We start from the raw sequence: 14,269 nt of genomic DNA on the forward strand, positions 1-14,269 counted from the left end.
GAACATGGTGAGCGTGCAATATATGCAAAGATTTTGCATCAATGAATGAGACTAATTAACATGTTCCATTTTTGGATGAAAGCAAAGTGAAAACAAACTCTCCCTCCTATCTACTCAGCTTACAATTGTACTTGACAAAATTGTTTGATTTGAACTAATCTACAAAATTGTTTGATTTGAACTAGTCTATGTTATGTCAGCCTCAATTTTCTGATAATGATCAAGCCAGAATGGATACAATGTCTAAGAACATGTCTTCTGTGCAAGAAAATGTGAGGCCACCCATTGGATGAACATAACCAAATTCTTCTTCTGCTTTACTCAGCAAGTCTTGAAATGATGGTTGGTTCAAATATGATATTGGAACTATGAACCTCTTCATCTTTTCTCCGACATACACTGCAAGATACCCCTTTGGGACTTCACCCTTTGAAGCTTCCTTTGTAGCTTTTCTGATACCAGGTAAGCGAAATCCCATTGTTTCTTTTTTGATATTCCACACACACAGTACTGCAGAATGATCTCAAGTAACTTTTATGAGAAAGTTGTGTTTCAAGTCTGATGTTTGTGTGTTTGAGAATGCAAAGATGAGTATTGGTATATATAGATCAATAGGTTGCTTCTGTGGATACCCTTCTCTAAGGAATTAAATGCTTAATCAATGAACAGTTTAATGGGATCTAGTGAAAGAAAAGGACTCATGAACCTTCACATGTTGTTGTCTTGGAGAGTCTTTTTGAAAAACTACTACGATTTAGGAGTAAATGGCCCACAATATGGAAGATTTGCCAACACAGTCACTGCTTGAAAATGAAACAAATTAGTACCATTGAATGTTGAAAATCTTATTATTGTTTAACTAATGTAATGACCTGTTTCTCACGTACAAGACATGCCCAAACATTTCAGTTCAGTGGTCTATTAGCTAATAGCTGTATGTACTTGATCTTGAACGTTGATATCAAATCTATAATCCATAAAATCTTGTTTGTAGATTTTGGATAAGGTCACTTTCAGAGCTATCAATCAAGTCCTGCTTATGGTTTACAAATTTCATAATTTGGTACTCTGGTATTACTAGTAGGCAAATGTATGGACATAAGTTTTCAATCTAAGAAAAAATTGTAAGATGTCTAAAGCATGTCTAATAATGGATTATCAATGGTACAACACATGAAAACACATTAGGTGTAACTCATGTCATGTCTGGTAATAGATTAATTGAGCTTATCTCATTTGATTACAAGTGGCTGTTCTATGAGCCGTTGCTTGAGATGGTGGGGTATGCATTCTTATATAAATGCTTAATGCTTGATAGAAATCTCTAAGACAGAACCATGTGATTTCTCATCACCATGTCCTCATCCTAGAAATAATTATCCAAGTAATGTTAAAATCTATAAATACACTTCCTCTTGCCTTCAAAAACAGCACAACTGATTGCCATCTTCAAGCATCAACGTTTAGAATTTAGACACATTCTTCTTAGATTTGAGAGTTTTGCCTTATTCTCCTTCTTGTAGAACAACACTAAAGATGGGTTTCCGTTTACCTGGTATTCGAAGGGCGTCCTTCTCTGCTAACCAAGCATCTTCAAGATCCTTGGAAGTCCCAAAGGGGTATCTTGCAGTGTATGTTGGAGAGAAACAGAAGCGTTTTGTAATTCCCATATCATATCTGAACCAACCATCATTTCAAGACTTGTTGAGTCAAGCTCAGGAAGAGTTTGGATATGATCATCCCATGGGTGGTCTCACTATTCCTTGCAGCGAATATGTCTTCCAACAGATCACTTCTCAGCTTGAATAGCCTTAACTCTTATATAGAAGATTGACTTAGATTAGTATAGACATTTTGTACAATAGGTAAGAGTTGACCACCAGATTGACAAATTCAAAGAATATGTCTTCTGTTTTTTTTTATAATGACAGTGAGCTCAATAACTCAGATATTTCTTCTCATCAATAAAATTGTTCAATTCTCTTTGCAATTAGTAGCTTATTGACCATCATTACTTGCTTAAGTTAACTCCATTTGGAACAATTTTGTATGGTAATTGTGGTTTTTTGTTATGACTCAAAAAAGGTTCAAACATAGAAGCTCTTGTTAGAACAATTTAGCACATTAACTTGTTAATATATTCATTCTATTTAATTCTTTATATAAATAGTATCCTAGTTCATGACTATTATTTAACAAATATTACATACATATTTATCTCACACAACCACACACATACTAAAAACAATAACATGTGTATTCACTAAAATACCCCATCACATTGAGCGAACATTGAACATATAATCATCCAATCCAATCCAATCTACACAACACAAACATTAATCCAGTACTAATGTACTACTTGGAGGATGGAGAATACTGTCTGAATGATGGTGAGAATAAGTAGAAGAATTCCAGCAATGGAAGCTACCGTCTTCCATGGAGTGTTGCAGTAGTCGCGCCTCAAAGTTGCTACTTTTCTATTCCAAGGATGAGCACAAAAAGCATTCAAATCTTGAAAAATGCTCGAATATTTCACATTAAAATCTGTCTGCATAATGTTGACTCCAAGACCATTGAACATTTCAGCCACTGCATTGCTATCACTTAACCAGTTATCAATTATTCCTTTCTTAATCAGTAAATCTACATCTTTGTCTGTGTTGATTAGGTAGTCAAAGACAGTAATATAGTCAGTGAGATAGGATTCGTTAACACAGTGGCATTGCTCGAACGCTAACAAATTTCTCAAAACAACTTCAGTACTGTCGTCGACTCTAATGAACGGGATTCTCAAAGTATGACCAGAAAGTTGCAAGTCTAGTAAGCATTGACTATTTTTGTTTACTTCAAAATTCACTCCAGCTTCCTTCAACTTAGATGCACTATAAAGGTGTGTTACCTCTGCAGTTCTTGAGCATCCAGAGACTGATGGTTGGAATAAGTGAGAGGATATTAATAGAAGCTTTCTTGATAGGTCTGTGAAATGAGCTATTGTACCATCATTGGATAAGGATAACCCAACCTTATCACTAGAAATGATATAATTAGGAATGATATAATGAAGAGTGAGCCATAATAATGAAGGATAGTTGTTCTGGCCTCTACTATTTAAAGTAGAAGGGAAAGCTAGATTGTGAAGCTTCTCAAGAACAAAGAAAGGGACTTGATTCTCAAGCAACAACAAATCATAGTGCATAAAATTCCCTAACCTTGGTGGCAGAAGAATGGCATCCCTATGGTGGTACCTGCATAAAAGCTCTAATATGAAGCAGCAATCCACCAATATCACCCTGATATGTTTTTCAATGCTAATTTTGATGTCATCTGAGTAACAACGACGAACCTCTGGCTCGAGCTGTTGCACGCAACTCACAAAACTTTTCAAGTTCTTTGTCTCTGATCTTTCAATGAATTGTCTGCAATATAATCTTTTCTGGTCCTCCATCTTTAGCAACTTCGGATTCCCATGGTGAAAAGGACCAATTGAAACAACCTTTGGAGTGTATGCATCTGTTTTGAACTTGCGGATTTCATGGGGCACCCTATAGATGCAGCATTCATCAGTAAGAAGAGGTTGTGCTTCCTCCAACATTGCATTAATTTTGATTAAAACATCATTAGGATTCCCACCTTCCATCTATATGTAAAAGTTAGGAACATAAAAGGAAACAATTATCAATTACATGATTATACATAATTTAGTGCATGGAATAAAAACTAAGACAATAAAAGGGAAAAAGAAAGAGTCTAATATTGAAATCTGCTTACAATAAGAACGATCAAAATCTTCTATTAAAAATGCAGATGAAAGTGTAAATGCATGAAACCATGAATTGGCCAAGAGCAACACTAAAAGGAATTCACTAAGCCACTAACAAAACCGCACCATATCAATTGCTGAAAGAGCCAAGCCTGAAACAAGGAGCAATGATTGATAATGGTGGCCATGACTTGGACTCTTTAGATATTAATATTGTGGCGGAGACTCATTGACTTTTCGAGCCAAATAATAAAAGAAGACTTACCATGACTTAAAGAGCAACTTGTTAAGGTAATATTATTATCATTACTACAAACTCCATGACTAAATTCCTACTAATTATTATTATTATTGCCAGGTGTTGTGTCCAATTCCTATGCAGAGGAAGCAGCTAGCTAGGTTTCTTAAGATTATGCATTGAACTGTGTAGATGATTTGGTTGGTCAACTTGAACTGTGTAGTTGACTTGGTCAACTTTGGTAAACTGAACTTATTAGATCAATGCACAGTACTATTGACAAGTGGGCTTGAATAATGAATATGGATGCCCCTCATCACTTGTTCCACATCAGCTTCATTTGGTACCACCTTCATGTGGAATAAAATACTTAAATGGAGAACTAAGGTTGGGTTGAGTAGTTACCTCACTCATTCACTTAAGCAAGTGTCGGAGGTTCGAATCTTGGAGCTCAAATTCGTGATGGATTAGTCCTTATCCTGTCAGATTGGGGAATACCGTGGGTAACCAAAAATAAAATACTTAAATGTGGGTGGGTTTTTTACACACACACTCTAAATATATTTATATATATGGCTTATTTTGCAGGACCCTAGTGGCTAGTGTGAAGTGCTTTGTAGTTTGCAGTGTAATGTGGTATCTATATTGTGTAGATGTCCAATTTCTCCAACTTTGGCTTATACATGGAAATATTTAAATAAATAAATTTAAAAAAAAAAAAAAAAAAACAGAACCAATGAGGCTAAGAAACTTAGTCATAAGTTACTGTCTAAGTGTCTGCATACATCTTCTTCTTGGGTAGGCTATATACTGAACGTAAATTTACCTCTTCCACAAGTTTTGCATGGGGAGGGAACGGCAATTCTATGTAACCACTCCACTCTAGCAGATTTTTTTTTTACCACAGTAATTAGTGAAATGGTTGGATCAATTACAGGAACATAATTGATGATTCCACGTGCTAGTGATATCAAGAAGGAATTGTGACAAAATGTGGTCTTCTCTTGCCTGTCCAATGTGATATATTTTGAGGCAGTCAGGAACGTACGAAGTAGGTACTATATTGGAAAAATAATTATTAGCTTATTGGTTCTGAAGTCTCTTTCTGAAGGTGGCAACTGGCAACTACGTATGAAGTCTTAGATGTCAGGACAATACCATGTGATATCCAAGGTTAAAAGTAGATTGGTGATGGAATTGATTAGGGGTGAGCACGGGTAGCAGGTAGCGGGTATCCGATTACCCGTCCGAACTCGAACCGAACCAATTAAATTGGTTCTGAAACCAATGAGTAATTGGGTTCAATCCGAACCAAACCGATAGTTTTTGTTAGTGATTGGTTCGGGTATCGGTTTTGGGGGTGCGAAACCCGAACCAACCCGCGAACCCGATCATATATTAATTAAATAAAAAAATAAAAAAATATATATGATTTTTCCATTAGACAATGATTATTCATTATTAATATGTTTGGATTTTAATGAGTTTAGTTTTTAATGTATTTGGTGTTTAACATGTTTGGATTATTTTTATTGATGTTACATGTTTATTGTACTTGTTGAATTTTTAAGATAAAAATTTGGTTTTTTTTTTATGAATTTCAAAGTCATCGGGTACCCAATTACCCGAACCGAACCAATCCGTTCTTAATCGATTTGGTTTGGTTCGGGTACATGTACAAAAAAATATAAATCTGAACCAAACCGAACCAATTATATTTTGATCGGTTCAATTCTAATTTTAGCATAAACCCGAACCAAATCGATCCGTGCTCACCCCTAGAATTGATAGAGCTAAATGTTCAATATTTATATACAAAATATATAATTTTTTTAGAAAAAAATATTTTTTTTGTTTTTTATTATTTTAAATCGGTTAATCTCTATAAATCAGATCGGTTTGATTGATTAATCACTTGTTTGATTATTCTTTTTGACTGCTTTATTACTGATTAATTTGTATTCTAAATTAAATCAAACTCCTGATTCTCCGTTTAAAAGTTTTATATCACTATACCCATCAAGGATATTGTCCGATTTCATGCCTTTTCTTTTTTCAATAATAATATTTACATAATATAATTAAAAAGGTTATAAATTAATTTGACATATTAGGTATAGTGGAAAGAATTAAACTTTTTGTTTGTAATTAGTGGAAAGAATTATGGAAGCAGGGTAACTTTCATGGTATTTATTTTTATAAATAAAAATAGAGGAAATATATGAAGTAATAACTAATAAGAAAAGAGTAGCTTAAATAATAGAGTAATCGGGCGCGCCACACATCCATGTAACCATGTAATCAAGTTGGCCTAATTTTAAATAGAGTCACGCGCATTAATGACGAGTGAAAATACGCGCCCAAAAACCCTTCGTTACTTCGCATTCTTTATGAAAAAACGTTACTTCTTCCTCAATTCTTCTTCTTCTTCTCTGCTCGCGTTATAGGCTTCACCGTTCTCCTCTGCTCGCATTTTCTTTTTGTTCTTCTTCTTCTCTACTCACGTTTTTCGTTATGGATTTGGATTGACTTCAACGTAATTAGCTATGTCGTTCTTCTTCTTCTTCGTTTTCTTCTTCGATCTAGACTTCTGAATTGAAACAATGAATGAATCAACTTCAAAATGATTTATACATCTGTTGGAACTGTCTGACTGTTGTTTTATTCCAGGTTCTCAGTGATTGCAATCACTGTATTTACCAATACATTACGAACTACAAAAGAACACAGTGAACCGAAATTAATACACTTGGCGAACCGAAAGTTGGAAACACACTGAACCCCTAAACCCTGAACCCTAAACCTTAAACTCTAAAGACTAAAACCAGAACCCTGAACACTGAACCTTGAACCCATAAACCCTAAATCCTTAAAACCCTAAAACTCTAAACCCTAAACCTTGAACTCTAAACCCCTAGACCCTGAACCTCTAAACCCCTAGACCCTGAACCCCTAAACTCTGAACCATGAACCCTAAACACTAAACCCTAAAACCCTAAACCCTAAACCCCTAACCCTGAACCCTAAAGCCTCAATCCTGAACCCCTAACCCTAAACCATAAACCCTCACCCTGAACACAGTGAATCGAAATTAATACAGCGGGCAAACCAAAAGTTATAAACATACTGAACCCCTAAACCCTGAACCTTAAACCCTAAACTCTAAACCCTGAACCTTGAACCCTGAACCACTAAACCCAGAACCCTGAACCCTAAACCCTAAACCCTAGACCCTAAACCCTGAACCCCTAAACTCTAAACCCTGAACCCTAAACACTAAACCCTAAAACCCTAAACCCTGAAAATCTATCCAAGAAAGAGTTTTAAAACTGGTGCATACATTAGTTGATTCTTAATCTTGTCTCCGTCTCGACTCGTGTTCCTTATTTTGGTAGAAAAACCGGCAAGTTTGAAATAATGTATTATGGTGAACCGAAATCTTAATTACGGTGAAACAATTATATAGTGCTTAGGGAATGAAACAGAATATATTCGTCTAATTATTTTTAGTCTCCTTTCTGCATACCGAACCGAACACATGCATATGGTAAATCAACTCTTTAGTACTTACCGAAACGAAAAGTTACTCACATTTACTCACAGTTACTCACACTCACAGTTACATATTATCAATTCAATTCAATTCAAATAAAATTAGTAATTTCATTCCATTGAATTCGATTCAAAATTCAATAATCAAAACCTCATCAATTCGGAAGAATTATCTAAATCGCACTCATTCAACTGATTTGAAGTTGATTTATTCATTGTTTCAATTCAGAAGTGCAGATCGAAGAAGAAAATGAAGAAGAAGATGAACGACGAAGCTAATTACGTTAAAGTCAATCCAAATCCATAATGCATAGAAGAAAAACGCGAATAGAGGAGAAGAACAAATTTAATTAGGTTAAAGAAGAAGAAGGAGAACAGGAAGAAGAAGAAGAAGAACGCGAAAAAGGTTTATGTTATATGGAAAGGTTTACGTTGAGAAATGTTGATCACGCAAAATAAAGATTACGTTATATACGTGTTGAGTTAAGAAATTAAATAAATTAATTAATGATGATAAATATTAATTTATTAGGCAAATTAACTAATTAGTTTTGATTATTTTGGTTAAAGTGATGCAAGCCAAAAATTCAATATTCAGCTACAGCCCAAATTGAATGAAAACAAAAACAAGGCTGGCGGGCTACAAACCAATAAAAGCCCAAAGAAAACATAGCAAGGAACCAAAGGGTTGAACTTGATTTAAACCCGATCCAAGCCCGTATCCATCACTCCAAGCTAATCCCTCCAATTTGCTCTCACACCAAAAACAACGTTCACTTTTTTATCTTGATCAGAAATCAGAGAGAGAGAGAGAGAGAGAGAGAGAGAGAGAGAGAGAGAGAGAGAGAGAGAGAGAGAGAGAGAGAGAGAGAGAGAGAGAGAGAGAGAGAGAGAGAGAGAGAGAGAGAGAGAGAGAGAGAGAGAGAGAGAGAGAGAGAATGCTTAGTTCCTAAGTTGTTCACCAAAGAAGCAAGAAAGAGAAGGTTAAGCAAAAAGGCTAAGAGCAACTTCAATGGTAATTATCCCAAGTTCCTTCTCTGACATAAGGGCACTTTTGCCCGTTGGAGTGTGAACTCAAATGAGTTCCTTCACATGGATCAATGAGGAGAGTTCCTGCTCAGAGGAACTCTCAGCCTCCAACAAAAATTTGACACGTGGAATGTCAATAAATAAAATAAAATTAAAACATATATATAAAATGATAATTATATTGTATACATATATATTATAATTGTTGCATGTTACATATAAATGAATTAAAAAATGTTATATATAAATAAATTAAAATATATATTACATACCTATTATATGTATGTTAATTAATTTTGTAAATTAGTTTAATTATATTTTTTTATATTAAGTAATTTTATAAATTAGTTTAAATTAATTAATAATTATAATAATTAAATAGGCAGCAGTATAGACAGTTAAAAGAGAATTTGTTGAACATATATGGCAATTTTATAATGTTTGTCGTCAACTATAAAATTTATCTATGTTTTTGTTTGTATTAAGTAATTTTACAAATTAGTATAATCCCGAATTATATATTATGTATTATTGTTATATATGCATTTATTTAATATTAATATCTTTTAATAGTGAATTATTTTTAAATTTAAATATTTAAATTACATTATTAAAAACAATTAATTACATTAATTACAAGTATTTTAATTAATTAATTAAGTTGGACCACAACAGGGACTAAAGTTAGTTCCTCCTAATGGAGAAGAGAGAGATGCTTTGAGTTCCTATTTACTGTTTATGACGCAAAAGCTGATGTGGAGTTACTTTTTATGACAGGTGGGCCATAAACAGGAACTGTGATGAGTTCCCTACTGGAGATGGTCTAAAGTCTAATCACCCATATCAAACTGCATTAAGAAGTCAAAAGCTAAAAGGTGATTTCATTTCCTTATACATGCATCATATCTTCTTCTCTTCATCTTCAACGTTCTGCCTTTCCATTCTGAGATACATGGGAAAGATGATCTCTGCTCCCAGTACTGCTGTGCATCTACGGTCACAAGTGTGTCTTAGAGACCAAGTTGTTTTTCAATGGCCAAGATCTAAGTTTATCATTGAAGATAACTGTTTCTGCTATTATGTGGCTTTCGGTCAACAAGGGAAGGTCAGAATCGAAGTTCCTATTCTAAGGATTAATGGAAAAAAGTGAGATGGTGGGTTGGTGAAGCACAAAGCTCAAGAAGTTGACCTAGGGAGAGCAACCCAACAACATGCAAGGAGATAAAAGAAGATTTTTCATCATTCAAAATCAATGAGAGATAACCAGTGTTCTTGAGGTGTATGTTTTGAGAAGAGCTCTCTGAAGAAGTTCCTCTACTTGGACAGTGCTTCCTAGTCAAAGGAGCATTCCGCCAGAATGAAGAACTGAATTAGAGGCTAGCAAATATGGTTTATCACATAGCAAAGAGGCTGTTGAAGAGTCAATCTCCTTCATATTTTACTGATTGTAATTTACTTTTCAATATTTATCTTTCTATAATTTCTTAAGGTAAAAGGCTAAATGAGAGAGTTATTGAAAGAGCCTAAGAGTGAAAAAAGACAAAGAAATACACATAAGTGAAAAGTCTAGAGTTATTTCAGATTTCTTTAGGTTGATTAAGTGTCTTGTATCTTGTACCAGTGAAGTATTCCTTTCTTAGTTGGGTTAGCACTAAGAGTGAAGAGTTAGGTATTAGCATAGCCAATGTCAAGTTAGGTTAGAACTTGAGTGTGAAAGAATTGTATCAATCCTGTGGAATTGGTGTATGTAATACTTTAACTATAGTGAAAATTCCACCACTGTTGTGGTGGAGATTGGACGTAGGTTGCATAGCACAAGGCAGCCGAACCAGGATACATGATGGTGTTAGCTTTTCTCTTCTCTGCTCTGTCCTGTTTTTTTATATTTATGAGACAAAATGAAATTGTCTCATAAATTTTTCGCTGCTAAGTTCAAACAGACTTAGACTGCAAGTTTGGTTTAAAAGGGTTTGTTCATTAATCTAAAAGAAGGTCATAGATTCAACCCTCATTCTCTAAGCCTTCTATAACCTTTAATACGTTATATGAGGTGCATGAAAAACAAACGAGTGTATGGGTGGGAGAAATGCGTAAAGTGGAAAGTACTAGTAATTTTTACATGGATGTAGAACTTTTCCGTAGAATAATTATCATATCATGGGTTAGTTGAAAACTTGAGGGTGAGAGATTGGCATTAAAGTTTAAGTTGATAAAACTCTCATTTTTTAACAGTAATTTATGAAAGTTAATTTTTAAAAGATAATTTTTTAAAAATTGTAGTATTTATATTTAATAAATTAAATTAAAAATAATTTTTAATAATACAAATAATAATAATTATCTTTGATAAAATAATTTTAAAATTTTAATAAATTATAATATACATAAATATAAAAATTAAATTTATGAGTTAAATTGAGATTATAACTATTATCATTATCCTATATATAAACAAAATTGCTTCTACATTGTTAGTTAAGATTAACCATAATTTTATTTCTATTTACATTTCTCAAAAGCTTTGTTCTACAACTTCACACTTCTTAGCACTATTCTGGATCCAATTCTTGTCTCTCTCAAACTCTCTAAGGAGTTATTTCGATGCTGTTGTTGTTGCTTCTTCTTTTGACTTGCACCACTCTTTATTTTTTCCATGACCGAAATGTAAGAAGCAAAGCAAGCTACAAGCTTCCACCAGGACCTTCTCCTCTTCCCATCATTGGAAACCTACACCAACTTGGAAAAAATCCCCACCATTTCTCTGCCATTCTTGCAAAGATTCATGGCCCAATAATGACTTTAAAGTTGGGACAATTAACCACCATAGTGATCTCTTCAGCTGAAATGGCCAAAATAGTGCTTCAAAACTATGATCAATTCCTATCAAATCGCACCGTTCCTGAGGCTGTAAGAGTTCACAATCACCATGTTCATAGCATTGCCTTCATGCCCATCACACCTCTTTGGAGATTCCTTAGGAAGATATGCAACAATCAATTATTCGCCAACAAGACTATTGGCGCGACCCAAGACTTGCGACGCAAGAAAGTGCAAGAACTCCTTGGCAAGATCCATCAAAGTAGCCAAATTGGTGAAGCAGTGGATATTGGAAAGCAGCTTTCAAGACAACAATAAATCTATTGTCCAACACAATTTTTTCAGAGGATTTGGTTCACTCTTCGGGTTCTGCTTCACGGTTCAAGGATTTAGTTGCCAATATCAACATAGAGAGTGGAAAACCAAACTTGGCTGATTATTTTCCAGCCTTGAGAATGGTTGATCCACAAAGAATTAGAGCAAAAAATTCCATTTATGCTGGCAAGTTATTGGATATCTTCCATGACTTGATTAAACAAAGGAAGAAGTTGATAATGAAAACAGGTTTTGACACCAATAAGGACATGTTAGAAGCTCTTCTTAACATTTAATCAAGAGAATAATAGCAAAGAGATGGACAAAATAAATACTGAACATTTAATGCTGGTATATGCTCTCTCTCCATACTTTCTTTTCTCAATTTAAATACAGTTATATCATATATAAATGTGCAGTAATACTAGGGGACAAAAAAAATTCCAAATTTTCATTATTTAATATTTATTAATTATTTTTATTAATTGTAACGATAATTGTAATATTTACTGTAATTGTATATCTCTCAATTTGTAATATTTACTGATATAATTATCAGATTAGATTGCATATATTATATCTTTTGAGAGTGGTCATTTCTCGAATTCTGTGTTAGCACAAGATGCTTGTGCACCGGAATGCCTTTTTTACTTTTATTTTTTGATTTTTACAATTTATTTCCTTACTTGGTGACTTTGATTTTTATTACTAGACATTATTTGTTGCTGGAACGGATACAATCACATCTACATTAGAATGGGCAATGACTGAATTACTCAGCAATCCAAATACTATGAAAAGGGCTAAAAGAGAGCTTGAAGAAACCATTGGAAAGGGAAACCAAGTTGAGGAATCAGACATAGCAAGATTACCATATTTAGAAGCAATATTGAAAGAGACATTTCGTTTGCCCCCTTCAGTGCCATTTTTGATCCCAAGAAAAGCTGACACTGATGTAGAAATCAATGGCTATACTATACCAAAAGGTTCACAATTGCTAATCAATGTTTATGCTATTGGAAGGGATTCAAATGTGTGGAAGAATGACACGAATTTGTTCTCACCAGAGAGGTTCTTGGGATTAGAAACTCATGTTAAAGGGAGGCATTTTGAGTTGATACCATTTGGTGCTGGTAGAAGAATATGTCCTGCTTTATCATATGCTATGAAGATTTTGTTCTTGATGTTAGGCTCATTGCTTAATTGTTTTGATTGGAAGCTTGAAAATGATTCGAAAGCTGAGGATATTGATAAAAAACAAGAATTTGGAATATCATTAAGAAAGGCTAAACCCCTGAGAGCCATTCCAATCAAAGTAAATAACTAATGAATTTATGCCGAGCATACACAAATTTATGCTTACAGAACTAACACCGTGCCATTCGCAAAGAGCTAAATTAGTTATGTTGTATAGTATAAATTTAAAATATTATATTATTTAAGAATAGATTAGATAATGTGTAAATTAATGTTAAATTTAAAAGTTCATTTATAAAAAATATTATATAATATATTTATTTAACAATTTATATATAATTTTAATATAATTATTCAACAAAAAATACAAAAACATATATAGTTTTTGTTACGACCTGGCCCATACTCGCGCGGGTCGACCCGACCCGAGTTCTCGCTGGTCATACAATCCGCCTTCCGCCCGACCCGGACACGCGTCCCGTACGGCTTGCACACAGCCGAAGGACAGCACTCTTGAGGGTATGGGCCTGGCCATTGAAGGGGCCCACTACTGACATGTATATAAGGGGGAGATTGGCTCTCCCCCCAAGGTACGTCATATACACATATCATTCCCTCTCCGCCTGCACATATTCTGACAAGGGCGTCGGAGTGTCTTTGCAGGTGGCACCCCCCTCCTCCATTCGAAGTGCTCGGGACCTCGGTCACCCGGAACCAGGAAACCACAGCCAGACGAGTTCCTCCACGTCCGAAGCATTGACCTTAGGATCCTAACCCGAAACGTCCGGTACCCGACCTACCGAACATTGGCGCCGTCTGTGGGGACCGACGTTCATGGACTTCGTACTGGTCCAGACTGGGACTGGTTCCGAGGTAGCGCCTCCCATACTCGGGGGAGGCGCCGTCGCGACGGAATCCCGGCAGCAGCAACGGTCGCCCACGAGGGATGCAACGCAGACTCACGAGAGACGCCCCTTCGGGGGGACGGGTGACAACCACGCCAGGATAATGCAAGAACTACGTCACAGAATGCAAGACTTAGAACGCAGACTAGCAGAAAGAGAGCGCGACCAACGCTCCCCAGAGCGGAGCCCCACCCGTTCCCGTTCAAGAAGCCACTCGAGGCGCACGCCGAGCCCCCATTGCGAGTCGGAGAGCACTGAGGAACGGATACGCCCCAGAAGAAGAAGTCGCGACCCCATTATCTACGCCCGACACGAAAGGCGGCGCGCGTCGAACAGAGGCAACGAGGAACGTCACCGCGAGAACAATGAGTCGAGAAGAACTGCTCGAGGACCTGTCATAATAGGAGCGACCCCTTTCCACCGCTCTATACTCGAGGTCCGATTACCAAAACA

General features: G+C 35.5%; 4 protein-coding genes across 6 annotated transcripts; 2 read left to right on the forward strand and 2 right to left on the reverse strand.

Annotated features, from left to right (window-relative positions):
- Window positions 1-220: 220 nt before the first annotated feature.
- On the reverse strand, window positions 221-478 carry LOC140177424 (auxin-induced protein 15A-like). The gene has a single exon (XM_072210524.1). It carries the CDS (start codon window positions 476-478, stop codon window positions 221-223), a length of 258 nt encoding a protein of 85 aa, XP_072066625.1.
- Window positions 479-1,536: 1,058 nt separating this feature from the next.
- LOC140177426 (auxin-induced protein 6B-like) lies at window positions 1,537-1,809 on the forward strand. The gene has a single exon (XM_072210525.1). The coding sequence runs from the start codon at window positions 1,537-1,539 to the stop codon at window positions 1,807-1,809; it is 273 nt and encodes a 90-aa protein (XP_072066626.1).
- Window positions 1,810-2,115: 306 nt separating this feature from the next.
- LOC112732539 (UPF0481 protein At3g47200) lies at window positions 2,116-4,168 on the reverse strand. 3 transcript variants are annotated; one of them, XM_072213114.1, is made up of 2 exons: window positions 4,029-4,168; window positions 2,116-3,640 (listed from the first exon to the last, which is right to left on the reverse strand). In XM_072213114.1, the coding sequence occupies exons 1-2, from the start codon at window positions 4,029-4,031 to the stop codon at window positions 2,351-2,353; spliced, it is 1,293 nt and encodes a 430-aa protein (XP_072069215.1). In that variant the 5' UTR covers window positions 4,032-4,168; the 3' UTR covers window positions 2,116-2,350. The 3 variants fall into 3 exon arrangements, with proteins under 3 accessions (XP_072069215.1, XP_025637070.1, XP_029147236.1); XM_025781285.3 differs by lacking the exon at window positions 4,029-4,168 and adding an exon at window positions 3,890-4,028; XM_029291403.2 differs by lacking the exon at window positions 4,029-4,168 and adding an exon at window positions 3,772-4,005.
- Window positions 4,169-12,477: 8,309 nt separating this feature from the next.
- On the forward strand, window positions 12,478-13,041 carry LOC112735734 (cytochrome P450 76AD1-like). Its single transcript, XM_029291313.2, has one exon. The coding sequence runs from the start codon at window positions 12,478-12,480 to the stop codon at window positions 13,039-13,041; it is 564 nt and encodes a 187-aa protein (XP_029147146.2).
- The last annotated feature ends 1,228 nt before the right edge of the window (window positions 13,042-14,269 follow it).

This window comes from Arachis hypogaea, chromosome 13, assembly GCF_003086295.3.
Source record: "Arachis hypogaea cultivar Tifrunner chromosome 13, arahy.Tifrunner.gnm2.J5K5, whole genome shotgun sequence".
NCBI lineage: Eukaryota > Viridiplantae > Streptophyta > Magnoliopsida > Fabales > Fabaceae > Arachis > Arachis hypogaea.

Coding starts and splice junctions, on each gene's coding strand:
- LOC140177426 (XM_072210525.1), top strand. CDS start 1,537: ATGGGTTTCCGTTTACCTGGTATTCGAAGGGCGTCCTTCTCTGCTAAC.
- LOC140177424 (XM_072210524.1), bottom strand. CDS start 478: ATGGGATTTCGCTTACCTGGTATCAGAAAAGCTACAAAGGAAGCTTCA.
- LOC112735734 (XM_029291313.2), top strand. CDS start 12,478: ATGACTGAATTACTCAGCAATCCAAATACTATGAAAAGGGCTAAAAGA.